The sequence below is a fragment of the Epargyreus clarus genome, unplaced genomic scaffold (assembly GCF_041222505.1).
Source record: "Epargyreus clarus isolate Ecla_fem2 unplaced genomic scaffold, WU_Ecla_fem_2.2 ptg000001l, whole genome shotgun sequence".
NCBI lineage: Eukaryota > Metazoa > Arthropoda > Insecta > Lepidoptera > Hesperiidae > Epargyreus > Epargyreus clarus.
In genome coordinates, this window is record NW_027332209.1 from 22,767 (window position 1) to 43,358 (window position 20,592).

The 20,592-nt window shown below is 42.2% G+C and overlaps 1 protein-coding gene across 4 annotated transcripts; it reads left to right on the forward strand.

The window, feature by feature from the left end:
• The first annotated feature begins 453 nt into the window (after positions 1-453).
• On the forward strand, positions 454-19,507 carry eag (potassium voltage-gated channel protein ether a go-go). Of its 4 annotated transcripts, none has more exons than XM_073073173.1 (15): positions 454-862; positions 7,314-7,417; positions 8,017-8,137; positions 8,604-8,716; positions 9,550-9,680; positions 10,796-10,939; positions 11,852-12,247; positions 12,492-12,915; positions 15,272-15,471; positions 15,637-15,889; positions 16,185-16,396; positions 16,541-16,987; positions 17,100-17,363; positions 17,515-17,646; positions 17,851-19,507. In XM_073073173.1, the coding sequence occupies exons 2-15, from the start codon at positions 7,339-7,341 to the stop codon at positions 17,959-17,961; spliced, it is 3,027 nt and encodes a 1,008-aa protein (XP_072929274.1). In that variant the 5' UTR covers positions 454-862; positions 7,314-7,338; the 3' UTR covers positions 17,962-19,507. The 4 variants fall into 4 exon arrangements, with proteins under 4 accessions (XP_072929274.1, XP_072929284.1, XP_072929294.1 ...); XM_073073183.1 differs by having other exon boundaries at positions 455-862; positions 9,550-9,681; positions 10,806-10,939; XM_073073193.1 differs by having other exon boundaries at positions 455-862; positions 10,796-10,918.
• Positions 19,508-20,592: the final 1,085 nt, after the last annotated feature.

Sequence of the window (20,592 nt, forward strand, 5' to 3'; positions counted from 1 at the left end):
ATTATGGTTTTCCCACAGCATCAAAATTGTCGTTAATGTGGGTAGTAAAATATTGCAACCGCCCACCGGCGGGTCGAGCGAGGCGCCACGGCGGCTGCCCCGGCGGCGTCGAGGAAATCCAAGTAGGTGAATACGTCGCGGGAGAGGCAACGCACCCGGCACGGAGCGAGCATCGCGGCGTGCCCGCGGGGCAGTCGATAGCGGCCGACGACGTCACTCGGCGGCCGTAAGCGGCTTAGCGGCGGCACGCGAGCGGCCAGCGCGGCGCGGCGCATGCGCGGCCGCGGCCCCGGCGGCAGTGTGCCGCGCGCCGCCACGCCGCGAGTCCGTCGCAGCGCCCTCGCCCCGCGCCCGCTCCGCGCCCGTCCCGCGCCCGCCCCGCGCACGCCGCGCGCCCACTGCGCCAGCACGCCGCGCGATCAGCGCTCCCGAGCCGCCAGCGCGAGCCGCCGGCGCCGCGACCGCCGCCGCCCGCGCGCCGCCCGGAGCCCGCGGAGGGATGTGAGCGCGCCCCGGGCACGCCGAGGCCGCTTACGTAACGCGGCAGCCGGCGTGGCGCTGCGGCCCCGGGCCCGCGGCCGCCTCGCGTAAACACTATCGATCCGGGCCGACCCGCTGCACGGCTCGCCATGCGATCGTATTATTGTAGTTTCGAGGCGCCGGGCACGACTCGCGCCTCGTCCGCTGAATCGATGTGACCTCAAATCACGTGAGCGACCTTAATGTCAGGGAGCAAATTATCCTTCGTTCGTGGTTATAGTAAGCGATGCCGTGAATTGACTCGAGTTTGGGTTTCATCAGTTATGTCGATTACGTTCTATTGTTAACCCTAGGGTTTTCATCCATCGTTTGGAAAACCTAGGTAAGTGACCGCTTCCTAATGCTTAATCATGTATCATATATCTAGAGACACATAGGTAGATACACGACAACCATCAATAATTAATTACGACTTTGAATATTCTAGCATCTATTTACCTGTAAGATTGGTGTTCTAAATTAGCGTTGCATGGAAAGAAAAGTGGAAGCGCGAGTTACGTCCTCAATTCATAATGAAATGTATTGATTGAACTGTTTCCTGATTTGTTCGTCTATAGAGAACGTAAGAATAAGTAGTATTAGAAGCCTACAATATTACTCCCTGGATTACCTACCACAATTAAAACAGTAATGAGATGATGATATTTTTTTAATTATCCTCTGTGAATGAAGACTGTGATGAATTACCATTCTGTGGTTCACAGAGGCACTGTAGACCACTGTAGCCACTGGTGGCGTTATGCTTAATTAACCTGTCCAATATAAGATCGTGAAGACCCGCGAGGAATACAGCCCGAACGTAACGGTAACAGTATAATAGGTAATAGTTTGTAACACGATTTATATTTTATAATATGTATGGATAGTTTAAGCAGACACTTCAGCACGTATATACTTTAACAACAAGTTCATGAAAATAAGTAGTAAAAGTAGGTAATATGAAACTCAAATGAACGTGCAGGCCGACAGATCAAAAAGAAACGTCGTCATAAGTGAACCTATGCGGCACGGAAGTGAAAAGTGTATGAAAAACAAAATAAGTGTGTTGTTGATATGTAAGAATTACATTACCAATTACATTACCTATGAAATAAATTAAGAAAGTAGCACCATTTCCGCGGACAAGTCCTGCGGTGTTAAAAAATACCCAGGGACGTAACTGGAAAACATTAAAGTTGTGCGAGAGAGCTATTTAACTACTTTGCTTTTATTTTAGTGCTACAATAAGATGAAGAGCTTACAATAAGATGAAGAGATACTATTTAATTACTGCTAAAATCCATTTATGGGATGATTTTAAAAGAGCCCCTCAATGCACGTCAGTGGCCGCTTGTTGCACGCTCTCAGCGCCGCGCTCGCGTCTCCGCGCTACGAGAGTGCTACGCCGAGCTGCTACGACAACTACGCGATAACCATCTTTCATACCTCTCTGAAGTTCATAATTTCAACACTTCTCATCAACTCAACGTCTCAACGTGTCGCGGACCCTTTGGCAGTTCAAATATAATTAAAAATACAAAAATATAGTAATAAATATATAATCTGTTCAAATGAACTGGTAAAAGTCGCTTGTAGATTAAGTAGGTATTTTTCATAGCATTATCATTTTGTTATATTATTAACTCAGGGTTTCCATATTATTTTTGACTTGTTCTATCTCGTGGCCTCACTTCGCCTAGCGGATCCGCCGCAGCCGACTATTCGGTCTAAAAATCCTCAGATCATGATAAAGAATACGCGCATTGGCCCCAAGTGCAAATAATTTACTGAAGCGGTAAAAATTCAGATCGACAAATTTGAAGCTAGTCCTTGGCACGTGTGGACCTGAAGTCTGCACGCGACTCTCTTGCAGTGCTCCACTCCAGCATATCAAATACTGCATGATCGATACCGTCTGCATAGCTACCACTACGCCATTACCGTATTACTGTTTACACATAATATTGTTACAAGTACATTAATAATACACCCCGCTGCTGCCGCCGGACAGGTAATTACACAGCGCGGAAATGACTACCGCATAGGTACGTGTGACCTTGTTCAACTATAGGTTGTATGTTCTCTATACACAACTCTATCACGCTCGACTTGACTGCTACAATTTTATTAAGACCTAGCACTATTGCTTTTAGTATTTACAATTTCAATCTACAACTGTAAATTTCACTAATCATTGAAAATATTCTGTAACAATTTTATTAAACTATAAACTTTTTTGACCACTTAAAAGTAAGAACGCTCTAATCATTTCTTCGCAATCGCCGCGGGTGAGTTATTGTATTTTTGTTGATTTTTTCAAGACTCACGAGATCGCAGTTTTATACGGTAAACAACCGCCGCGGTCACGTAGTGGCCGTAGGACAGAAAGAGATCAATACATGTTGGCCATCATCACAGCGGAAACAGCAGATAATCGCAGAAATAAATCGCAACGTGAATACATCACAATTTGAAATTTTCATATTCTAAACGGTTTTATTTAGCTTGGCCTGTGTGTTTGGGTCAATATTTTTTTTATGATCAATACCATACATTGCTAAGGAGAGTGGCGTGATGACTGCTTCTTGAAGGTCCTAACCTTGCGAATTATTTTTAAGCTTTTAGTACATTATTGACATCATTATATTATTATTTTTTTCAATAAAAGCGTTTAAAATATATGTTTTTACTTATTTTATTCTATGTGAGTACGTACGGCTCCTCGTCCACGCGTCCGACGGAAGAAAAAGTTTCTATAAGTTCTAAGCCTTGTGTCTCTACAGGCTCATATTTATATTTTTAATATTGTGCTTGTAGTAATAATCGTCTTATTCAATAACAGTACTAACAATTGTGTCTTTATCAACATTTTGTTAAAATCATATTACTTATATAGTGTACTATGATTCTGTAAAAATGACAAGAATATGTAATTTTTACAAAATCTCAGAAACGTTGACGTCTACCTGCACGCGCATGGCTATTGCTTAACGGCATTGCAATCGATTACACTACTTAGTAACAAGAATAGTAATTATGCCTACAATAATATGGCTTCAGAAGATCAAAACCCACCTCAACCTACCTACCTACTACTAAGTATTTGCTAAAAACACAGTATAAACTAAAAATATATAATTTAAATTATAAATAAAACACCATTCAGTAATGATAAGAAAAATATTTCTTGTTTATTTCCTAGTAAAGTTATGACCACTTTGTCCGTCTGTCTATTACCGTCCGTTTAGTTTCTCAGTTTTTGATCGACTACCGCGAGAATTCTGAGAGGCCCTACCGATACATAATAACGATATTGTGAGACTCGGACTATATCTCTACAGTGAAGAGCTGCTCCAGCTTAAGCCGCGGTGTCAAACACTCGTAAATGTGCATCAGATATAAGTCGACTGAAGCTTATCTTAAAAGATACGAGTTTTTCTACATAAATTATATTCTAATGTTTGTGCCATAACTGCTAATACATTGAGTTGGTTTAAAAGACCATTCTACATTTAACGCAAAAAAATCTCTGTGGTTATAGAATCGATTAATTGAAAATTACCATACTTATAATAGTGTTATGTATTTGAAAAAAGAAAAGAATATAGAAATAGCGCCAAGTGACAATAATTGTAAATACCTATGTGGCGCTCGACCTATGTACCATAATTTAAAAAGCAAAATCGACATGATAATCATCGAAGTAAAAATGTAGATAGAAAAAGAATTATAGACTCAAACGTTGATCATGTACCCTATCATACATTACGTTTATTTTTTTCTATAAAAAAATCTTTACTAACAGTATTGCAATTGAGTCAAAACTAGACGCAAGTACTAGACGCAACATACGAGTAGAATTGTCGTGTGGTTGTGATCGATCGCCGTTCCCGTAGTGCGCGCGTAGAGCCCGCGTAGCGCGTTCGTAGCACGGCTATGCGCCTCCGCCCTCCCGCTGCAAGGACCTGTGTTTGGTATATTTATGTTTCCTCCTTTGATTTGAAACATATCAAATTTATAAATTCTAAAATACATACATATCTTTAAATCTCCTCAGGATTATAATAAGTTACATAAGGTATTTTTATATAATTTATAAGGTAAAAATTGTTTGTTGTTAGACTGGAGGAGCTCTAACATTACCAGATAATAACTACTTCTTTATATATTACTCGAATATTAAAAGCAAGTGAGATTTCCGATTACTGTACAAGAGACCCGACTTTGCCTAACTAAAATCTAAATCCTTAGCCTAAAATCGCGTACCCTTAATAGCATAATCCCTATGTACCAGTAATAATGTGGTTGCATTTCATGCTATAAGAATACAAACTGAAGATTCTAAAAATATTCTGATGACATAATAAATTTTACATAAACACCCATACTAAATAACTATATACATACTATAACTATATAAATATACACTCATCTACATGTTACAAAGCGTTCGCCACCGAGTCTAATGAAAATTGAAGAAACCATTTCTATTGGTAGGTATATAAATCTTAATAAATAATATTTACCCCTAATATTTTTCTCAGAGCACACTTTTTAAATAACTTCTTATATACATAAAAAATATATATAAGTCGTTCGCCTTTTCTTAAAAGTTCGATATAAGTATAGTGACAATTTAGTGTGCGGTGGTATGGTAGTGTGTGCGCGGAGGGTGTGTGCGGCGCTGCAGGGTTTCCGGCCTTCGCGGTAATCGCGCCGCCTGGCCCCGTGCACTCAAACAGACATTCAATATTGTATGTCATGGGATATAAAAAATATTTTCTGAATAGCGTTTCTGAATATTCGTTAAACTTATAATATCCTTCGAGTCCCATAGAGCTCAAAACTATATTAAAATTTAAACATTGCACTTGAAGCCTTGTACCTTTTACTAAAAAGGCTGTGCAGAATTGAATTAAGTGTAGGTTGCGACAGAATGAGTAATATAATCAGTTTAAAAATAAGTAAACCATAACATATAAATATCTTTCTAACAATTATAACGATAAACTTTATTGTATGCTGAACAATGTTTTTATTAAAATTTAAACCAAAAGTCTAAAAAGTATTTACCTATATCATGAATTTAATCCACAATACAATTAAATCAAACTTTCACTAGTCTACTCTATATCGGGTGAATTTTTCAAATAGGCCTTCAGGGCCAAATCCGAAACTATAAGGATTACCGAAAAATGCTGAAAGGAGTTACGAGGCCGATTTTGATAAAAAAATAAAACTGTATCATTTCTTTTTTAAAATATCTTTTTCTCTGGTCGGGAATTAAACGAGTTCATTTTTTAAAAAATACACCCTCTACTTTATTCCACTATCTGATAGTGTCGCTTATAAGGATCAAATTCTGGGAAACAATGTTATGTGACAAATTAAGGGAAAAGGAAAATTTTAAAGAAATTACATATTTTTTTCATACATTGACATACTAATCCTTAAGGATATATTATACATAACATATAACTTGTGTATAATCCTTTGGGACTATACATAAAACATAACATCAAAGAATTTGTTGGTTAATCAACTAATTATTCGATGTTATGACCATTAAGCTTAGTATGACGAAGTAATACGTTGGCAACTATGATCCCGCTGTTTTTAGGCTTTATTTTTTAATAAAAATTGATAACGGATTAATTAGTAAATACTTATTTTTTGTTGTTTACAACTTCGTTTCAACGCTACGATGTGATTTTCTATATCCCTTTGCTTAGTAATCACTCAGATTTGACTCGAAAAAGTCATTCTTGGAAATTGACAACTTTACATCTGTATTAAACGTAACTCCGCGCATAGCAATTTGAAAATCCATTATAATGGTCCTAAAAATAGCCTTAACTAAGTCGAATATAAAAATATAATATCTTGCAAAACAAACGTCCGTTTTCTAATGATTTGAAACATTAGACCAAAAAAAATGTTAATACGCGAAATATTAAAATTAATGAATGGCGGGAACTTAACTGCCAAATTAATAGGGAGTATTTATGTATTTACTTAAAATTCAGGCTTTACCTTTATTTTGTCATTTATCATTACTTCCCATAATTTGCTCCTTATAAGCAACACTATCAGATAGTGGAATAATATAGCGAGTTAATTTTTTTTTTCAAAATGAAATCGTTCGATTCCCGGCCACGAAAAAAGATATTTAAAAAAAGTAGTGATGCAGTTTTAGTTTTTATCAAAATCGGCCTCGTAACTCCTTTCAGCATTTTTCGCTAATGCTTATAGTTTCGGATTTGGCCCTGAAGGCCCGATTGAAAAATTCACCCTGTATAGGTAAATAAAGAAAGAAAGAAAGAAATATTTATTTGTACTACAACATTATGTGACATAAATAAAAGTAAACATAATTTTAAAGGATTAAATGATATAAATTAAATATTTTTTTTCATATAAGTACAATGTATCTCCATTAAGTAATAATATTTTAGGTAATAGTTAGGTAATTCTTACATAAATAATATTACATAGAGTACACATGTAATTTGTGTTGTAATCAGGGAAATAGGGAAATGTAGCCACCATTTAGGAAAGATAGGTAAGTAAATTAAAGGTATCAATTGTTTTTTCATCTTACTACTCAGTTTCAGCTAATTGTATAATTTATTATAATATTATCACTTATCAGTGTAAGTTATCAAATTTTAAGTAGATACATACATGTGTGTATATTGTACATAGTTAACGCAAATGAATAAAGAAATACTTAAAGGAAAGTCGTAATGTGCAGCAGTAGGCACCCAGAGAGTGACGTGCGAGGCGTGTTGCAGGCGGCGGCGGCGGCGACGCGGCGGCATGCCGGGCGGGCGCCGGGGGCTCGTCGCCCCGCAGAACACCTTCCTCGAGAACATCATCCGCCGCTCCTCCTCGCAGCGTCAGTACACTATAACATATACCAGTTACGGCAACCGCCTTTCACACACCGACCATGCCGGCCCCGCCAACGATCCACGCTTTCAGGCCCCATCCAGTCATATTGCACAGTACTTAATATTCGACAAAGATAGCACCACTTCCATACTATATGTGTCATCTTAATAGTAATTGCGTTGATATGTTCTGGATCTCACGACCGTAAGATGAAGCAAACATACTTAAATAAGTCGTTCTAGCTCCATGCTCAAGAGCCTATGACCGATTTCAGTTTGACTTCAATTGACCAACTTCGGACAACTATCTGTGGGATGCGCAGATTAGTAAGCATCGTATAGATGCCCACTTCTGCTTCTTCAAAGGGATAGTTGATCTTAGACACATAACTTAGGACGAATCTGTAGCCGTGTATCCGAAGACGCAATTCAGCAAACGACTGATCTTTCCGACGTCGAAAACATGTAACAAGATTAAGTAAAAGTACTATTTCCATAATGTTAAAAACTCAACCACGTAGAAAACTGTTTCAGCATATTATTCAAGTTCCATAACGATAGCGTGCATGTGACAACTTGAATTTATAAATTTGTCTGTGAGCAGCCGACAGCAGCTTCCTGCTGGCGAACGCGCAGATCGTGGACTACCCCATCGTGTACTGCAACGAGACCTTCTGCAAGATGAGCGGCTACAACCGCGCCGAGGTCATGCAGAAGTCATGCAGGTACGTACTGCGCCTACTTCAATGCTACGAACATGCTTAGCTAATATTCAACATGATCGATCCGAACATACATACTCTATGGACTATTGAAGTTGTTTTTCTTCTTATGGAAGAGAAAAATAAGGTCAATATCACAAATGAACATGTGGCCTGCATATAAATGCGCAATCTCATTTTGTTATTTTTGTAACGAATGCATTATTCTTTACAAGAATAGCGGTAGTAGAGTAGGTTATCTCGAATTCGATTTGATACTGTCTCCTTTTTGCATAGGGTGAGTACTGGAGGATGTAGGTGTGTATAAAATATAATTTAAAGTTTGCTTAACAAGCTCTTATCACCTTTACAAGCTCTGAAAACCCAAGCAAGCTTCAAAGAAGAACTACACACTTCTTTGAAAGTTTCTGTTTATTTGATCATGTTCGGTGTGGTGGGTAACTGACAAGCGTTTGTTCGTCGGCGGCAGGTGCTCGTGGATGTACGGCGAGCTGACGGAGAAGGAGGCGGTGGAGCGCGTGGACCGCGCGCTCGACCACCACCTCGCCGACCAGTTCGAGATCCTGCTATACAAGAAAAACCGTAAGCACAGGATTTACATCTTACCTAGAACCAACTGTCTCACCATTTATGCTTGTACTGACGTTTATAAAACAAGCAGCAGTGTGTCCTGAACTGGTCGCATTTGCACCTATTATTTTACGAAACACATGGCTGTGGTAAAAACGAAATACGTATACGTATAGGTACATGATGGTATTAAGTTTTCGAATGATATGACAAAAAAATATATTTATTTATTTTATTTATTTATCTATTTATATGTTAAATTACCGAGGGTCGTGCTCAGAACATTGTTGTGAGGGGTCGTGTACTATGTTTTCGTTTGTTTACATCAGAAGGGTTTTTGAAACAGTTTGTTTACTGGCTAACTCTGTGTAAAATAAAACCAAACGAGGGTCAGTTGACATTAAGCTAACGGTCGCGGGGATCGGAACATTGCCAAAAATTAAATTTGTTCATTTAACATGCCCTTTTATATGAGCCAAAACATCCGAACGGAAGGAAGACATAGAATTTAATTTGAAACATGAGCCACAGCTGGCTACTGTAGCATTATTTTTGTATACTTAAAGTAGATAGATAAGTAGGTACTTGTTACTTATTTAGTTCCATTAAACTTAATGGAACTACTTAAATAAGTAATCTTGGATTATATTATCTTTGAGATCCTTGTAGATACCGGTTCTTCCTCTGATGGAACTGAAGGATCCGTCGGCATTGTTATACTTACTTAATCAGTAACAAATGCATGTATTGCAGCGCTTTAAGTGCATCCCTATCGACTACAATTTTTATAATAAGCAACAAGGAGTGATGAGTGGTGAGTGTTGAGTGGTGTGTGGTGTGCGCAGGAACGCCGCTGTGGCTGCTGGTGCACGTGGCGCCCATCCGCAACGAGCGCGAGCTGGTCGTGCTGTTCCTGCTCACCTTCCGGGACATCACGGCGCTCAAGCAACCCATCGACGCCGACGACCCCAAGGGTGGCAAGTATCCATTCTACACTCTACTCTTATGTACACCGTTGACTTATAATGAGCCAACAAATACAATATGATAAATATGATAATAACTAATTGTAAAAGGTTTAGGCAAAGTAAAAACAAAATAACAAACTCTACGTTTAAGTAGCTTCTATTATGGTACATTTCGGAATGTCACATACCTGTCTTTATACTTAAACCTTAAACAAACATAATTAAAGCTTTTCCCTCGCAAAAATTCCAAATCCTAGGTAGGTATGAATACAAAAACAGTTAAATTATGTAGATGAGAACTGATGGTTCGAATGCTTTAATGCGCATCTCACTCGGACTTGACCCACTTATTTTTTATGGGAACAGTGTCATTGCGTCACGTTAGTGGACGACTGGCACGCTCCTGCGACGCCGGAACAATCACTTATCCATGAGATGGATGATCCGTTATGAATTCTCTGATAATACTACATGAACTATCACACGGTTCTCAGATTTATACCTTTAAATAATAAAATAGGTATCTAACAATCCTAACATTTACATTTTACATGCCATTGATACTTACGTTTGTTTTGATTAATAAAGTAGATCCTCGAATAATTTAATTGGAGCCACAAATTAATAAAAATGCTAATTAGACTTATTTCGGTTAGCTGTGGTCGGGAACGTTTCAACTTTCAAGTTATTTCCAGAACGTAACAAAGTTGGTCAAGTGCATGTCGGGTCATGCACGGTGGTTTCCGATATTTATATTATTACTTTTTTATATAAGTTATGTTATATTTAAAATGCAATTTGTGTATCATGAACACTTCAACACACTACTAACCTATATGTATATAGCCGTGCTGCCGGTGCGTGCGCGTGTACCTGTTGTAATATTTATGATCTTGCCCTGATGTGCCTAAAGAAGAAAAAATTAAAAAAAAAATCGCAGCAAACTAAAATGTATGAAGTACCAAAAATAACTGCATGGAAATAACTTTGAAATAATACGTTCTCTAAGCGAAATCATTTTATGTGTGTCTGTGCGTGTATGTGTCTGTATGCATGCGTGATCGTGTGTGTTGGTACTGTTGGTCGCTGTGCTGAGTTTAACCGGTGGTGTGTTGTGGGTGCGGGCGGCGCAGCGGGGCTGTCGAAGTTCGCGAAGCTGGCGCGCAGCGTGACGCGCTCGCGCTCGGTGCTGGTGTCGGCGCTGCCGGCGCTGAAGGAGCCGGCGCGCCAGAGCCAGCTCGCGCATGTCAGTACCCCCGCACACCATGTAAACAAGCACGCTCTTTCTTCTTACCTTACGCCCTTGGACCGACAATCTACCGCCGCTCGTCCTTTACACACTCTTATATTACATACAGATATTACTTTTGTAACCGCGAACTGTATACTTATCTTTATGTTACTTTCGTTTTACTTTTTTGCATGCCCTGTGATTTTCGGTCCATTCCTAGCATAAGTGAATATTAGCCCTAAGTATGCCCATATTCTGTTCATCCGATTTGCCTGAATCAGTACATTTTAAATCTTTCAGATGCGATTCCACTCGATTTGCAGGGTGAGAGCCATCCCAGAGAGCTATTGGTCTTGTTTTATCGATTGTACGATACGCAGCTAATTGAATGATTCGATTCACTGAATGGAAATGCAGCTCACAAACGTTTTGAAGGCTTGAAAGCATGTTTGAACGCTAAATGTATGTACTTAGTAAGTTTTTGAACCACTTTTTCACTTCGCTAAAACGTCCTACTCCTTTTAAAGCGAACACCGATTGCACCTCGTACTATATTGACGTTCGACTCACTAAGTATATGACACTCTCTGACACTGTGGTTCGCGCATTATTAATATTATTGCATTCTTTATAAAAATATGCTACATTCTTCGTTTATATTGGTTGTAACGTGTAATTGTACTCGAGAAACGCAGCTCTTACCTGTAAATACTTTTGCTTATGAACACCGCTCAATTGATTTGTGAACTTATGTTCAAATTGGGGGAACTTTACTTAATGCATTCTTTTCAATCTTATGTAGGTAATATCAGGTATGTTAATATACATATTTTTTTGGGGTATGGTTTGATGGGATTGTAGTAAATCACACCAAAAGGGTAAGTACTAGGAATTGATAATTGATGATTTGCGAATGTAAGGCGCTAACGCGAGGCGGGTTGTCGGCAGGTGATGTCGCTGTCGGGCGACGTGCTGCCGCAGTACCGGCAGGAGGCGCCCAAGACGCCGCCGCACATTCTGCTGCACTACTGCGCGTTCAAGGCCATCTGGGACTGGATCATCCTGTGCCTCACTTTCTACACCGCCATCATGGTACCCTACAACGTGGCCTTCAAGAACAAGACCAGCGAAGACGTCTCCCTGCTAGTCATCGATTCGATCGTCGACGTCGTATTTTTCATCGACATCGTGCTAAACTTCCACACGACGTTCGTGGGCCCCGGCGGGGAGGTGGTCAGCGACCCCAAGGTCATCCGCAAAAATTATTTCAAGTCGTGGTTTCTCATCGACCTGCTCTCTTGTTTGCCGTACGACGTATTCAACGCATTCGACCACGATGAAGACGTAAGAACTATCAGCATATATTATACGAGTAGACATAATACAATATCAACGACTAACACCTTCATTCATCAAACTCAATATTGGATAATTATATTACCAATGAGATCCAATTTAAGCGTGCATCTTTCATAAAGGGCACCATAGTGTAGATACGTAATAAATTTCATGAGCATTGTAAGTATAATAAAATGATAAGTGTGTGAGAGGATCCAGAAAGCTGTAGCATTAAGATGTGTTGTCGCAGGGCATCGGCAGCCTGTTCAGCGCTTTGAAGGTGGTACGCCTGCTGCGGCTGGGGCGCGTGGTGCGCAAGCTGGACCGCTACTTGGAGTACGGCGCCGCCATGCTCATCCTGCTGCTGTGCTTCTACATGCTGGTGGCGCACTGGCTGGCCTGCGTGTGGTACAGCATCGGCCGCTCCGACGCCGACTCGGGCCTGCAGTACTCGTGGCTGTGGAAGCTGGCCAACGTCACGCAGAGCCCCTACTCGTACGTGTGGTCCAACGAGTCCGACGGGCCCGAACTGGTGAACGGCCCGTCGCGCAAGACCATGTACGTGACCGCGCTGTACTTCACCATGACTTGCATGACCTCCGTGGGCTTCGGCAACGTCGCCGCCGAGACCGATAACGAGAAGATCTTCACCATCTGCATGATGATCGTGGCAGGTGCCGGAATTCTTCTGTTATTCGCCGGAGCACGCGCGGGCGGGGGCGACGTGCGCGCAGTGCCGCTGCGCCGGACGCCGCTCCCCCCCACCTCCGCCACTGTCTCCCCTCCATGTCCTCCCGTCTGCCATCATACTTTCATACATTTTTTTTTACCCAACTTAATTTGTTTTATTTTTATTTTCATTTTCACTGGTAACACTCATTCAATGATGTGCTGCACGGTGTGTGTGTAATGTATATAATGTGTGTGAGCACGTAATTATAGTAACAAGATTGAAATCATTGCAGGTATTCTCCCACTGATATGGAAAAAATCATATAATTCTCAAAAATCTTAATAGAATCTGACTCAATATAACTACAAAACTACATTTTTCGAGTCAATCAAACTTCAGGGAGAAACTGATACGCCCATCTCTTAGTCTTTGTCAGTTACTACTTATATCAGGTACTCCAGTTACTAGCTGTAATACCAAAGAAATATACAGGGTGAATTTTTAAAACGGGCCTTCAGGGCCAAATCCGAAACTATAAGGATTAGCGAAAAATGCTGAAAGGAGTTACGAGGCCGATTTTGATAAAAACTAAAACTGCATCATTAGTTTTTTAAAATAACTTATTCCCTAGCCGGGAATCGAACGAGTTCATTTTGAAAAAAAATACACCCTCTATATTATTCCACTATTTGATAGTGTTGCTTATAAGGATCAAAATCTGGGAAGTAATGATAAATGACAAACTAAAGGAAAAGCCTCAATTTTAAGAAAATACATATTTTTTATATTAATTTGGCAGTTAAGTTCCCGCCATTCATAAATTTAAACATTTCGCGTATTAACAATTTTTTGGCTCAATGTTTCAAATCATTCGAAATGGACGTTTTGTTCTTCAAGAATTTATATTTTTATGTCCGACTTCGTTAAGGTTACTTTTAGGACCATTATAATAGATTTAACTTTCTATGGGCGGAGTTTCGTTTAATACAGATGTAAAATTGACAATTTGCGAGAATGTCTTTTTCGAGTCAAATCCGAATGATAACTAAACAAAGAGATATAGAAAATTATATTTACTGTTGAAACATAGTTATAAACAACAAACAATAACAATTTACTATTTAATCACTTATCTATTTTTATTAAAAAATAAATCCTACAAACGGCGATAATTTACTTGCCAAACTATTACTTTCTCATACTAAGCCGTATGTCACGGTTATAACATCCAATAATTAGTTGATTAACCAACAAATTCTTCAATGGTATGACTTACGTATGTTTCTAAAGAATTACACATAAATCATTTGTTATGTATAATCCTTAACGATTAGTATGGCAGTGTATGGAAAAATATGTATTTTCTTAAAAATTTTCCTTTTTCTTTAATTTGTCACATAACATTACTTCCCAGAATTTGATCCTTATAAGCGACACTATCAGATGGTGGAATAATATAGAGGGTGTATTTTTTTTAAAAATGAACTCGTTCGATTCCCGGCTAGGGAGAAAGATATTTTAAAAAACTAATGATGCAGTTTTAGTTTTTATCAAAATCGGCCTCGTAACTCCTTTCAGCATTTTTCGCTAATCCTTATAGTTTCGGATTTGGCCCTGAAGGCCCGTTTTAAAAATTCACCCTGTATATAGGTAGGTGAGGTAAATAGTCTTCTTAGTACAGGATTTTCGGTCAAATTCCTAAATGAAAGGGTACCTATATCGCAAAGAAGCAATAAAACTGCGATCAAACAAAAAAGTCAATTAAACAAGTTATACAAGTAATATACAGGAAGTAAATTTATATTTTGATTACCAGATTTTTATATTTATAATTTGATATTTTTCTCATATATTTCTACTTGAGTTATGGATACTCTACTCTCACTCTGCGTTAGCTGTTTTCCTTATAAATTCTGTCATAAATCAACAGATCTTTATCCATAGAAAATATTGGATTTATTAGGCGTCTATTTGGTTATTTGTTTTGGTTGGAGTTGAATGGGCGTGTTATTTTATATTATGTTCAATACCTTTCCCTATTCTCCCCGTGCAAGCCCACGAAGTGTCGGTTTCAATTTCGACATGGTGTGTGTACGTGCGCTGGCACTGAACACGCTAAGTCTCGTTATACAAACCTACCTTTAAAGAAGACGCGAATACGACCGACTTGGAGGCAATGATAGTGAGGAAGAATTCACGTATAATCATCACATCATTGCTTTCAAGTGTAACGTGCAAGGTACGAGTAAATTGCATTGCAGCTAAAAATAACTAGCAAATAATCCGATATAAGTAGATCGTAATCGTCTAATTAAGCCAACGTCGTAAGTAATCGTTTAGCGTGTGAATGTTCGCAGCGCTGCTGTACGCCACGATATTCGGCCACGTCACCACCATCATCCAGCAGATGACGTCGGCGACGGCCAAGTACCACGACATGCTGAACAACGTGCGCGAGTTCATGAAGCTGCACGAGGTGCCCAAGGCGCTGAGCGAGCGCGTCATGGACTACGTCGTCTCCACCTGGGCCATGACCAAGGGGCTCGATACCGACAAGGTAAACAGTAAGTTTGGCGGTCACGAGGTCCTATAACAACGTACGGCACGAACAATTCTTTGATCGATTATTTCAGGAAGTGAAGCCTAAATAGGAAAAAGTTAAAATTCTTCAAATGCCACCTCGACGTTCGTTCTCGTTTACTTACACTCGTGCGGTACGCAGGTGCTGAACTACTGCCCCAAGGACATGAAGGCGGACATCTGCGTGCACCTGAACCGCAAGGTGTTCAACGAGCACCCGGCGTTCCGGCTGGCGTCGGACGGCTGCCTGCGCGCGCTCGCCATGCACTTCCAGATGTCGCACTCGGCGCCCGGCGACCTGCTCTACCACACCGGCGAGTCCATCGATTCGCTCTGCTTCATCGTCACCGGCAGCCTCGAGGTCATCCAGGACGATGAGGTCGTCGCAATACTTGGTGAGAATGAGTTCTTTACGCATTTACTACAATATCGTAACGCATTCTGTCGCCTATTCGAATAGCGATATACCTTCAGGAAAGGCGATGATTTTACCTATCTACCATTTACGTGTCCCTCAAACAGAGTTAGAATTTTTGGTGCAGTAGGAACGGTAATGCCACCGAACTTATCCACTTTTTCCAGAAAAAAAAGATTACTTAAACTCTTCTTATATTGAACGTTGAGCCATAATCAGCACTGAAACGAGGCCTGTCGATGGCGTAACAATGTGCGGTGGTATGGCGTGTGCAGGAAAGGGCGACGTGTTCGGTGACTCGTTCTGGAAGGACAGCGCGGTGGGGCAGTCGGCCGCCAACGTGCGCGCGCTCACCTACTGCGACCTGCACACCATCAAGCGGGACCGTCTGCTGGAGGTGCTGGACTTCTACCAAGCCTTCGCCAACAGCTTCGCGCGCAACCTCACGCTCACCTACAACCTGCGCCATCGCCTCATCTTCCGCAAGGTCGGTCAATGTCTTTTATATTTCTATACGCCAATATCGTTTAGATCTTAGTTATTATTCGATTTCATGTATAAACAATAACATTAAGTACATCATTTACAATTATATTTTACTTTATCGGTATGTGCATGATTAAATGCTCAGGTGGCGGATGTGCGTCGTGAACGGGAACTTATGGAGCGGCGAAAACGCGAGCCCCAAGTGGAGCAGGCGCAGGATCACCTCGTCCGGAAGATCATCTCGCGGTTTCGGCGCGAGCGCAGCGTGGCGGCCGCGCCGGGCCCCGCGCCGCGCCCCGCCGCCGCGCCGTCCGACGCCGAGCGCGGCGAGGGCGCCGACGAGGGCGGCAAGGCGGGCGGCGCGGCGGCGGCGGCGGCGGGGGCGGGCGGCGCGGCGGCGGGCGGCGCGGCGCGCGGCAAGTGGGGCCGCATGCTGTCGGGCGGCTCGCTGGACGCGGGCGACGCGCCGCGCGCCGCCTTCACGCGCTCGCTGTCGGCGCGCGACCGCCCGCCGCCCGCCTCGCTGGCCGCCGTCGCCGCGGCGGCCGGCGACGCCGCTGCGCCCTCGCCGGCGCCCACCTTATCCTTCAAGGTGATCTCTCCGGTTACCTTTCGCATTCGCCTTCTTCGATTTTGCAAGCGGGCTGCATGCCCTCCGACTCTTATATTATACGTGTTTTGATGCATCTACGATAACTCCGTAGACTGCATTTTCACGCGGGCGAGCCGCCAGCGTGTTGGGTGTGGCGGTGCGACGCGACGCCATCGACGAGGAGGCGCCCTCGCCCGGTCCGCCCACCGCGAGCGCCGCGGCCGCGGGCCCCAGCGCCGCCGCGCCGCCCGCGCCGGCCGCCGCCGCGCCCGCGCCCGCCCCCGCGCCCGCCGCCAGCGCCGCGTCCTCGCACGACGCCGCGCTCGCGGAGCTTCGAAGGGACGTTCGTACAGAAGTACAAAGGCTGCAACAAAAGGTATCCGACCGCCGAGAATAAATATTTGCGTTTCATTTTTACATTCTCATTCCATTAACACTCAAAAATAACGAGACCTTTCTAAATACAAAATTAAACTTGCGCGTTGAATCAATAGAACGAAGGGTATCGAACGATGGTTATTGCGTAGTTGGGCCGCGTGGAGGAGCTGCTGACGCTGCTGGCGGCGCGGCTGGGCGCGGAGCCGCCGGAGCCCGAGCCGGCCGCCGAGCGCGCCGACAGAAACGATTTCGCCTCCAGCACAAGAAAACGAAGATCGAAGGTACTCACAATCGATTATAAACAAGGTGATCTCTAACATCTCAACCTACCATCAAATTCGGAAACACGTTTGAGGGCGTAGGTACCTATATATGTTTATTTGTACTGACTAAATCCTCTTAAAGTACCTAATCGCTTATCAGAACTAATTTCCACGAAATTATTTCATGAAAATGACCTGTGATATTTCGCCCCCCACGAGCAGGGCCGAAGCAAAGGCGCCGCCCCGCAAGCGCCGACGCCGACGACGCCGGGCGAGTCCCCCGGCAGCCCCCCGGGCGGCGGCGCGGCGGCGCGGCGGCGGGAGTTCGTGTAGCGCGCGGCGGCGGCGGGCCCCGGCCGCCCGCGCGCCCCCCTCTGCCCGCGCCCGTGCGAACCCACAGACCTTTAGTGAACAGCTTCGTTACGTACGCTATGTGTTGCGGTTGGTGACTTAACTTTACTAGATCCGGTGGCCGAGCCCGTCGACGCCGAAATGCTGCGACTGCGGTCTCCCAGTGACGTTAGTAGAATGTGTTCTGGTACGTCCCAGAAACCACGGCGCGATCTCCCGTCCTCGGCCGACGGACTTGTGAACCCCGAGTGTTGTCGCTGGAGCCTAGTGTATATCTTGTAAGCGCATGCCCCTCGCTCCCAGCAGCCGCTCTGTACATAGCCGCCCCCGGCCGGTGCGTCGCCGCCTGCTTCATCGCTCTTCACCTTGAAATTACTTGTATTTTTTTATAGAAATTTACTGCCTATAAGACAAAAAGGCCTGAGTATTGGATGTTAATAACCTACATTGCTTTACATATCCAGTAGGTAAATTCTCATACATCGATCCCGAGATCATGTATTTTTCGTTAATACTGAAGTTTCGTTTTCGTTAATATGTACTAAAAGGATATCCATTTATTAGCGTAAAATGACAAATGAAAAGATCAAGCATGAAGTTGTTTTGTGAAGGAAGGAGGCGAGAAGCGGCGGCGTCGTGTTAACTGCTCCTACCGCGTAGGTTAGATTATCCTTATGTGATAGAACTTTGTAAATGTATTATAAGTGATACACTGACATCACGTTCTAAAAGCAATATTTCCTCACATTTCTTTCACTATTCGTATGACGTTATCACACAAACGACCAAGTATTTTCTTACGAACGAGTATATTGTATGAATACAGTTTATCGACTCTATATTAATATTTTGTACGCTTCCAGTTGACTACTTATGATAAAAGAATTTACCTACCTTTGTAGACGAACCGATATTATGTATTGTGTACCTTCCTATTTATTCTTGATTTTAAAAGATGTTAATAAATTCAAAGGTTTTTTTCAAAAGTTAAGTACTTAATCCTATATTACAATGTTTATCTACTTTGACCACCGACTTCGATTCGGTTATACATATCTAAGAAAAATGGCGCAATATTATATGATAATAACGACAAATAACGAAGTTACGTAGAAGTTGTAACGGTACAACGCTTTGTACAATGTGCGATATTAATTAGGACGAGCATCGACGCGACCGTCCGCAGCGCCTGTTGTTTATGAAATTATTTATTGTTAACGTTTTTAAAGTTTATTCGAGAGCCGGAGACCGCGAGCGGCCGGCGGAGCGCCATCTATCGCTCGCACGCCGTAGTAGTCGACCAGCCAGCCAGCCATAACCCATCGCGCACCCTAATAAACACATTGAACAACTTCAATGGTCATCGTATTGAAGGAACTTTATACTGTAATGAACCACACCGTCCTACCGAGCTCCGGAGCTCGTGTGGGCGCGGCGGCCGCGCGCGGTCGGCGGCGGGCGATGTCGCCCCACGCTAAGCTGCAGCTCCTATTAACTTTTTATTGATAAATATATTGACACTACAATTTCTACGGTGTTTTATTACTCAACGATCACGACCAGTATCCCTTACACACCCTCTTACCAAGAGTGACTTAATAAGATAGCATCCGTGAATTTTATATGACCTCGCTCTCGTTACTCGTAAGACTTACACGTTTGGAGGTCAATATATTCATGAACAACTTCGAGAGAAGTCCTGTCCTTAATAACCGCTGTAACAAAGACATTACCCATGTTCTCATAGACTTCGGAGGCTCTACCGCCAGCGCCACACCTTTTCTGCTTAATAACAGCAGTATTCTGCGGTTTTGTGCTGTAGTAGTGTTGTAAGAGACATACTTATCCTAGGTATTCCAACTAAGTCCTCAAGCGTTCAAAGAGGAATCTAATCGTATCTGGAGTTGATTACAGACAGCCATAGACTGCAGTAGCCATATCAACTAGACTGCTTACTCGTCGCATAGGTACTTCTAGATTATAGAAAAAATACACAGGACCGTTTTAATTATCCGTTAATCTTGCCTTCCTCATAAACGTATGTCAAACATTCGGGTAGCACACGTCTTGCCGTCAGCGAATTGTGCATGTTCATTATCGCATTACGCAGATTACTTCCAACACGCTCCGCCGGCGTTGTAGGCGTCGTTGGGTAATCGAAATATAATATGTACAACAACGCTGTTCTTAGTTACAAGCAGATAATCTAATAAGTGTTCTATCGACGCCTACATGTTAAATTACTTTCAATGTCATCGTACCTATAGAAGGGTAGGTAAAATTGGAAATTACAATCGATCCATTACTGTAAAAATCCAATAATGATACAGTAATTATAAAATAAGTTTATAGCAAAAACACAAAGTCTCAAAAACACAATATTTAATATACCTAAACTATTCGCTAATATATTGGAATATTATAGAGGATGGAAGTTTACTACCTTATCGTATATATATATATATAGGATATCTAGAAGGGGTTAGTGTGAAGCTAAATCAAAGGTCGTGAGGTCCCAACACTTGTCCTTCGGCTACCATCTTGAAACTCCTCTATCAAAATACTTAGTCATTTTCTGTAAAATGACTAGAATAATTCAATTTGAGGCTCTTA

What these genes read in the sequence shown, in the direction of transcription:
- eag (XM_073073173.1), top strand. Translation starts at nt 7,339, where the DNA reads ATGCCGGGCGGGCGCCGGGGGCTCGTCGCCCCGCAGAACACCTTCCTC. An exon ending in CCTGCTATACAAGAAAAACC is followed by an intron (nt 8,717 to 9,549) that starts GTAAGCACAGGA and finishes TGGTGTGCGCAG; the next exon opens with GAACGCCGCTGTGGCTGCTG. An exon ending in CGCCCACCTTATCCTTCAAG is followed by an intron (nt 16,988 to 17,099) that starts GTGATCTCTCCG and finishes ATAACTCCGTAG; the next exon opens with ACTGCATTTTCACGCGGGCG.